We start from the raw sequence: 8,415 nt of genomic DNA, 5'->3' as shown, positions 1-8,415 counted from the left end.
GTAACCCGAGATTTTCGAGTCTTACGAGTTTGAATCTGTCACCCGCAACAAAATAAATTAAACAATCTCACTCTTTTTTTTATATAGAAATATTTTAATTGATTATTATTTCACGATTAGCCTGATTCGAAATGGATCTAGAATTAAAATTTTTAATTCATTCCAAAGATAATACTGAAAAAATTGAACACATATTCCCATTCCTATCACCTGCTCAATTTTTATATACCAACTGAACTACACAGTTTGTTAAAACAAATAATCTGGCTCTAAATCAACCTTAATACAACACGAATCCATATTTGCCAATTTGTTTAATGTTAATGTAACATGAATTTGACATATTTCTAAATTTAGGGAAAAAAATGCGTGATATAAAGAAGTGTAGACTTATATTTACAAACTTTTTTTTTTTGGTGAAAGATATTTACAAACTTTTTATTTATAAACTTTTACAAACTATATTATATACTCTCAGAAGAACACTAAGTTATATTATATTCTTCCAATAATACATAATATAATTTACAAAATTTTATAAAAAAATTTATAAACGGATCATTCCCGTATAAAAAAGAAGGGTTTTCGTGTTATCCTTTAACATAACACGGCAAACTTTCCTACTCTCACAATATTTTGTGGGGCCCACACTTTTTAAAACAAAAAAATAAATAAAAAATTAAGGCATGCAAAACGAATCTCTATAACATTACACAATCACTTTTCCTACAACATAACTCTTATAAAACCCAAAAAAGAATATTGAAACTTGGCGACCACCAGTTTTTATTTTTTTTATTCATATAATCAAACAAATATCTAAACTATTTAACCACGTTTCTCTCATCTATTGGACCTTGATGGAACATACATTTCCACAGCTATGTTACCGAAACAGTTCTCTCAACTATGCTTGAGAACTCAGACACCATCATCACTCTTTAAAACGGCACTTTCCTTATCTTATGAGTTCAGTTAACCATTTAGATTCAAAGGGTAATCTCTCTCTTCTCTTTCCTATTCATTCTGTCTTGTAACAACTCTTGGCTTTTAAGGTAACTAAAGTGTCACAAGTTGCAACTTGCATTAAACAGTGTGTTGATACACTCATTACTGTTTCATATCTTGTTCTATAAATTGGGCTTCAATTTGTATTACCCTTTGATAAAAAGTTTTGTTTTTTCTTATTATTAACAGGATGGCCAATGCATATAGCACTGTGTTTTTGGTTTTACTTCACATTTACCTGAGCTTTGTGTTAACTCATTCAGCACCTGAAAGTGCCATTGTGACACAGATTCCAGGCTTTAATGGAACTTTACCTTCCAAGCACTATGCTGGGTACACATATTTTCTCTAAACAGTTTCTGGGTTTTTTTTTTTTTTTTTATTGTGTTGTGTTATGTGTGATTATGTGTCCTTTTGTTTTGGGATATTGAAGGTATGTGACAGTGGATGAAAGTCATGGAAGGAATTTGTATTACTATTTTGTTGTGTCAGAAGGTAAACCTTCTGAGGACCCAATGGTTCTGTGGCTTAATGGGGGACCTGGGTGCTCTAGCTTTGATGGCTTCATATATGAACATGGTAATTATTCAGTTTTTTACAATGCCTTTTTTTCCTTTCATACATTTTAGAATGGACAAGATGAATTTAAACCCTAAAATTGTTTGCAATTGCTCACACTAAACTCTTTTTGTTAATGACTCGTGCTCAATAGGATAGAATTTTGTAGTCCTAATTGAGATTTTTTCCTGGATTCGAATCCATGACCTAGAGGATACAAAGAAGCAATTTTACTATTGTTCCAGGCTCGCCCTCATAACACATGGATTACACCCACTTAAATTATAATAAATGGGTTATTTTTTCATGTCATCTGTATTATGGGGCATCAGAAATGCAGTTAACTGAGTCCGTGTGTTATAATTTAAATGAGTGAAACACTTTCTTCTTCTTCTTCAACTGAGTCCATGTGCTATAATTTAACTGAGCCCAAGTGGCATCAGAAATCCTTACCTAGTATTTGTTGATCCTGTGTTTTCCTTAATTCTTCTGGAAAAATGAATGATAATTGTAATTTGTAAATTGAAGTTATAAATCATGTGGCAATTGATTATGAGTTTCAGGTCCTTTTAATTTTGAAGCAGCAAAGACAAAGGGAAGCTTGCCCACACTGCATCTCAATCCATACAGCTGGTCAAAGGTCTAGATCTTTAAACTGTGATGAATTTAGGAGAGAGAGAAAGGGGGAGGGGGGGGGGGGGGGGGTTAAGTCTCTAGAGAAAGGGGTAGAATGATTTCTTCTCATAGTTATGTTCCGGGTTGAGTATCTATGTAATTCATGAATTACTAATTGTATGATTCTGTTTTGCATGATAGGTTTCCAATATTTTATACTTGGATTCTCCTGCTGGTGTGGGATTTTCATACTCGGAGAATGAAACTGATTACGAAACCGGAGACATTAAGACTGCCTTGGATACACATGCCTTTATCCTTAAGGTAGTTAAGGAAACAACTGGGAAATTTTGACATGATATTTGAATCAACAAGCCTTTATTCTTCCCAATTTTCTTACATGTCTACCTTTTTTCTTTCAACAAACCAGTGGTTTGAGCTATACCCCGAGTTCCTTCCTAACCCATTCTTCATTGCTGGAGAGTCATATGCTGGAGTTTATGTGCCTACTCTTGCTTATGAAGTAATGAAAGGTAGTAGTTGTGTCCTTAAAGTGTTGAATAAATGTGTTAGAATCACAAATAAGGTTCAGTTTCTTGATCTTCCACAGGAATTGATGCTGGTGTGAAGCCAAATCTGAATTTCAAGGTCTTTAATCTTTAAGTGATAAATTTGTGTTTTCAAGCATGTGGCCGCAATCTTAAAGTCATTGTGTGCAGGGTTACATGGTTGGAAATGGTGTTACAGATGAAAAATTTGATGGCAATGCTCTTGTTCCATTTGCACACGGAATGGGTCTTATCTCAGATGAGCTGTTCGAGGTGAAAATAAACGCCTCAATTATAGCAAGGTCACTCAGTGACTCGTTTTCATTTGATCATCTTAATGGACCATTAAATTAATTGCTTGTGGTTTTGATTTATGAAACATGTAAATATAGTTTACACTTTCTGCCATATCCAGACAATTTTGAAGTTTTTTTAATCACATTTGGTGCTTTTTCAGAAAAAGCTAATTTTCATTTTTCTCTGAATGCAATTGACTTATCCAGATGTTGATTCTGTTTTGTTCTCAATTTGAAATAACTTATTTTCTTTCTAATATCATTTATGGTAAATTGAGAGTGAGCCTAGAGCAGTGGTAAACTTGTTCCTTTGTGACTGAAAGATTTTATGGAGAATGGTTTTATGCCACCGACCCCAACTAATTTGGGATAAAGATGTTGTAAACGTTAATGTTAATGTTGATCATTTATGGTAAAATGAGGTGACCTGTCAATGTAGATGCATCATGCATTATTTTCTTTGATATAAAAGCAATGTGCATTATTTAAGGGCAAGTGCTGTTGTCTTTTAAATATGTTTCGTTTAATCAGTGGTACTTGCTGCTGCAGGCGGTTAATAGTGATTGCAATGGGAATTTCTATAATCCACTCAGTGATAATTGTTCTAGCAAGCTTGCAAAAGTTGATAAGGTGATATTAACTATATAACAATACTGGTAGGAAATGAGCTATGATGAATTTGGCACTCATTGACGATTCTTGCTATTTTAGGACATCGATGGTTTAAACATATATGACATTCTAGAACCATGCTATCATGGCACAGAGGCACAGGAGATTTCACCATCGTATATTAGGTTGCCGTCGAGCTTCCGGAAGTTGGGTGAGACTGAGAGACCTCTTCCTGTGAGGAAAAGAATGTTTGGTCGTGCTTGGCCGCTAAGAGCACCTGTGAGAGATGGAAATGTACCAACTTGGCCGCAACTGATGAATAGCAACAATGTCCCATGCACTGTAGGTTGCTTTACTACTATCTATCTTTACCATTTAACATCTACTTCCCTGCTACCAATTGATTTTCATTGCATGATTATTGATACTTGTGTATACCTCAAAACTACTTATTCTTTATTGCCAAAAACAATAAAGAACTACTAATTCTTTCATCTTTAGTGAAGTAACTGAAGATGATAGCTAAATTATAAAATGATGAAAATAGTCCAGAAATAAAGAATATGCTCAAGTGTTAGTAAGAGAAACTTAAATGCTAAAATGAAAAGCACTACTAAAAGATGTCTTATCTTGTTCTAAACCTTGCATATTTGAAAGAATGCCTGTTTATTAATGTTGGTGCTCAGATAAGAAATAAAACCAGATTGTAGAGATATCTGAGCACAAAATTGTGTCCTCAGAAAACTAAGCTTTAGCTTCTAATAGTGGTGCCTTAAAAGTCATTATTTAAGGGTTTTTAACTTATAGTTCATGGCCTACTAACATTGAAGCTAACTTACTGCACAGTAACAATTTTTTTTAATCCTTCCCACTTAATATAATATAGTTTAGAAGAACAAGTCTTTGTAACAAATATTTCCCAATTGAAGGGAGCAATATTTTCTTTTCACTCTATCTTATTACGTCATATCTTCTTTGATGAAATGTTGTTTGGGTTATATAAACATGATATGATTGTCATCGTTTTTATAGTTTAAATTGTTGTATTACTTGTTCATTGGATGTTTAACAAGTAAGGATATCCAATATTATTATCTTTAGGATGATGAGATTGCGAACACATGGTTGAACAATGAAGCAGTCAGGAAAGCAATTCACACTGCACAGGTGAGGTTTCTAATACGATACCTGTACTGTGGATATGAAAGCACTAAATCGCGATCTTTTGATGAAACAGAAAAGTTTGGTCAGTAGTTGGGTGTTATGCACGGACAAAATTTCGTTCAATCATGATGCTGGGAGCATGATCAAGTACCACAAGAACCTAACTTCTAGAGGATATCGAGCACTTATTTTCAGGTGAATTTTCAGCATAACAACATTTTTACATTTATGGTAGCCAAAACTATTCCATTGCTACACATTTAGATGCAATTAATTGATCCAGTAGATTGTATGGAATATGAGAAGGAAAAGATGGAAATTTTTCACCTTTTCCTTTTATTTGAAAAGCAGAATCTATATTTTTTCCATCAATACAATTGTCCTTGACCTTCTTGGCGACTACTGAGAAAGCAAGTATATTATGTGTATATGTTTTAGTATAGCTACAGGAAAATGTTAAATCAGTTATTTATTTATTTGATTTGAAGTTATTAGGAACTGCAATCAGAAATGTTCCGCCAATTCGGTTAGAGGCTTCAACTAATTAACTGTCACTATCACCGAGACTGACTCAGGCCCTACCCATCTATGTTCATCCCTATTTCGTCTAACGTACACCTTGGTGACAAGGGGTTTACTAACAGAAGCTTCTAAAGAGTGTACTTCTAATTTATTTTACCATGCTATATGAATGTCTCATTTTACCAGAAGCTTTCTTCTAATTTAGTGTGCTTCTAATTTATTTTACCAGGCTATATGTATGTTTCATTTAGTAGTGTTTTCCTCTCTTTGGCTTTTGATTTATTTATAGGAGAAATTTTTAGATTTTTGTCATGGACTGTGTCAAAAGTAGCACTTTGTTAGATGCTTCACATTTTGAATTTCATAGCCATTTGAAAACTGCAGGATTCAAGTGTATTTTAAGGGTTTTACTGTCTATCATTGGACATGCTTATGACAGTTTACTATGTCCACACAAGAATCTCTTCAATTCTTGTTTTCTCTTCTAAAATTTTTTATTGCCCTTGCTTTTATAGTTTTAAGAATTTATAAAATTGCTTATTAACAGCAGAGCATACAGATAAGGCATAACCTGTCTACCTAGCTGTAGTTTCTATAACCATCTTGCTGTTGAAACTGACCCTCCTGAAACTAAAACCATTTACTTGGGTTAACTCATGTTGGTGGAATTACTGGTTACCACAAAATTTATCGCAAATTTATCCTGCATGTTCAGCTTAATGGTCGTGGGACACCTCAAGTCTTATATTGGAAGTGCTGAAAATTTTAGACTAACTTATATAGTCATTGTTATCTTTGATAATTGCTTTTAGTAATGATCTTTTTTCGGGTGTTATTTGATAGAAAACTTATATAAGTTTAACATTTCTGGCAGTGGTGATCATGACATGTGTGTTCCTTTTACGGGGAGTCAAGCTTGGACGAGATCAGTTGGGTACAAGATTGTTGATGAATGGAGGCCTTGGTTATTCAATGGTCAAGTTGCTGGGTACTTCTACTTCCTTTTCCCTCTTATCCTTGTTAATGAATCTTCAAATGTTTTAATCACTTAAATGGAAGGGACCTTGTTTGAAATTCTGGGGTTGTTTATGAAATGTTTTATAATAAATCCAGATAAATGATTTTCTTTTAAGTATCATTATGAGGCATGCTGGAACACATTTTCTGGTATTGGATCTATGAATACATGCTGTCAAAATATGCCCCGTAAATGTGACCAATCTTGACTATAAAATTGAGTTAATTATCTTTATTGCTTGCAGGTTTACACAAGGATACGACAACAATCTTACTTTTATGACCATTAAGGTTTGTGTGTGTATGTGTGTGTGTCGATATATATATATATATATATGTATGAGGGAGTTTATATTTCTGCAGCTACTGTACGCGCAATACTTGTCATATATATACACATGAAAGCATTAAATGTGCAGAATCATAATCATACACTTATAATTGTTGTACGTAAAACGGCTGTAGAAATAATTTTACCCTATATGAGTAATACTTTTCTTATGTTGCATAAGAAAAGTGTTATCTCCTACCCAAATACTAAATAGAAGAGAAAAAAGAGTTGGAGATGAGAGAAAAAAATTCTTGTGAGACTCATCTGAAAAATGTGAGTGTAGGAGATAATAAATATTACCCTATATATATACATATATATAGGGGTAACTTATATTAATGTAAAATGATGCTTGTCATATATATATATATTGCAAACTACCTTAGATTGGTTGGTTTGGGCTTGATACTATTGGATTACATTGGTACAGGGAGCTGGGCATACTGTTCCGGAATATAAACCACAAGAGGCTTTGGATTTTTATAAACGCTTTCTCGCTGGATTGCCAATATGAGAGGGGGAAGAGAGAAGAAGATGGAGTAATGCATTATGCAGCTTTGGATTATCTTTATACTCTATTAATGATCCAAACGCGATGTTATATCTGTATCCTATGTTTACCTCACTAATTTATTACCACAATCAATATACTTTCTGTATTTAAAATATGACTATGGCAATTTACCTATTACAATTTTTATGATAATTTTTTAACATTAATATTTTTATCCCAAATTAATTAGGATAGGTGATTGATGAATCCAAATAAAAAATAACAAAAAATTGAGGATCTTCACTCATTGTAAGAAACATCAATCGTCAATCTATTTAAAGTCTTGTTTTATTACTTTTCTTGAAGTAAGTTTTGATTGACATTTTTTGTTTGTGTTATACTCTAGATAACTTTTATTCTTTTTAAAAGTATGTAGGGTTCTTTGAACAATATATTCAAACTATCTCAATCTATATTTTTTCATCTGTTTATCCACTAGTACAACACTTACTTTTTGTCAAATATTTTGATTTCTCATTTTATTCATCCTTATATGACAATACATTTACCTTAGCATTCTCATTTTTGCTACTCATATTTTATAATCATATTGCTTATGTATCGGCCAACATTCAGTTTCATATAACGTTGCAACAGTTATAATTGTTCTATAAAAATTTTCTTTTAGCCTTAGAATGATTTTGCAATTACATAAAAATCCTTATGCACTATGTGATTTCATCTAATTTGCTCTGTTATTATAATTTACGTCTCATTAATCTATTTCCTTATTTGCAATATTGATCCATGTATTCAAAAGCATCTTTCTTTGGTAACTTGTGTCCTAGCATATCCATAAGATCTTGATCTCAATCTATTGCCGACGTAAACTCATTTCATATATTTTAGTCTTATTTCAACTAAATGAAAATCTTTTAGGCTCCAGTGTTTTTTTTTTTTTTTAACAAAAACCTAATTTTATGGTAATTCCTGTCTTGATTTCATTAATAAGCATAATATCATCTGCAAATAGCGTATACCATAACACTTTATCTAGAATATTTTTTATTAATTCATCAGGGTAAAAAGATAAGGACTCAATGTAAATTCCAGTTCAATTTCTTCCTACTTATTAAATTGTAATAAATTGAGAATGATTTTGTCATTGCAATTTCAAATTCAAATTCTGGATATAAAACCACATTAGTATTGAAACACAGAATTTATTATTTAAATATTATAAAATATATA

At 32.3% G+C, this 8,415-nt stretch overlaps 1 protein-coding gene across 2 annotated transcripts; it reads left to right on the top strand.

Annotated features, from left to right (window-relative positions):
- Positions 1–980: 980 nt before the first annotated feature.
- LOC133318103 (serine carboxypeptidase-like 20) lies at positions 981–7,355 on the top strand. 2 transcript variants are annotated; one of them, XM_061520049.1, is made up of 15 exons: positions 981–996; positions 1,198–1,341; positions 1,442–1,587; positions 2,130–2,206; positions 2,383–2,505; positions 2,612–2,714; positions 2,792–2,829; positions 2,901–3,002; positions 3,575–3,655; positions 3,737–3,979; positions 4,739–4,804; positions 4,875–4,996; positions 6,198–6,311; positions 6,586–6,631; positions 7,102–7,355. In XM_061520049.1, the coding sequence occupies exons 2-15, from the start codon at positions 1,199–1,201 to the stop codon at positions 7,183–7,185; spliced, it is 1,488 nt and encodes a 495-aa protein (XP_061376033.1). In that variant the 5' UTR covers positions 981–996; position 1,198; the 3' UTR covers positions 7,186–7,355. The 2 variants fall into 2 exon arrangements, with proteins under 2 accessions (XP_061376033.1, XP_061376032.1); XM_061520048.1 differs by having other exon boundaries at positions 995–1,055.
- The last annotated feature ends 1,060 nt before the right edge of the window (positions 7,356–8,415 follow it).

This window comes from Gastrolobium bilobum, unplaced genomic scaffold (genome assembly GCF_033153095.1).
Source record: "Gastrolobium bilobum isolate Gb01-03AN ecotype WA unplaced genomic scaffold, APGP_CSIRO_Gbil_v1 utg53552, whole genome shotgun sequence".
Lineage (NCBI taxonomy): Eukaryota > Viridiplantae > Streptophyta > Magnoliopsida > Fabales > Fabaceae > Gastrolobium > Gastrolobium bilobum.
The sequence above is the reverse complement of the archived record's forward strand: the minus strand, read 5'-3'. Positions and strand labels throughout refer to the sequence as shown.

What these genes read in the sequence shown, in the direction of transcription:
- LOC133318103 (XM_061520049.1), top strand. Translation starts at nt 1,199, where the DNA reads ATGGCCAATGCATATAGCACTGTGTTTTTGGTTTTACTTCACATTTAC. An exon ending in CCTTCCAAGCACTATGCTGG is followed by an intron (nt 1,342 to 1,441) that starts GTACACATATTT and finishes GGGATATTGAAG; the next exon opens with GTATGTGACAGTGGATGAAA. An exon ending in ATCCATACAGCTGGTCAAAG is followed by an intron (nt 2,207 to 2,382) that starts GTCTAGATCTTT and finishes TTTGCATGATAG; the next exon opens with GTTTCCAATATTTTATACTT.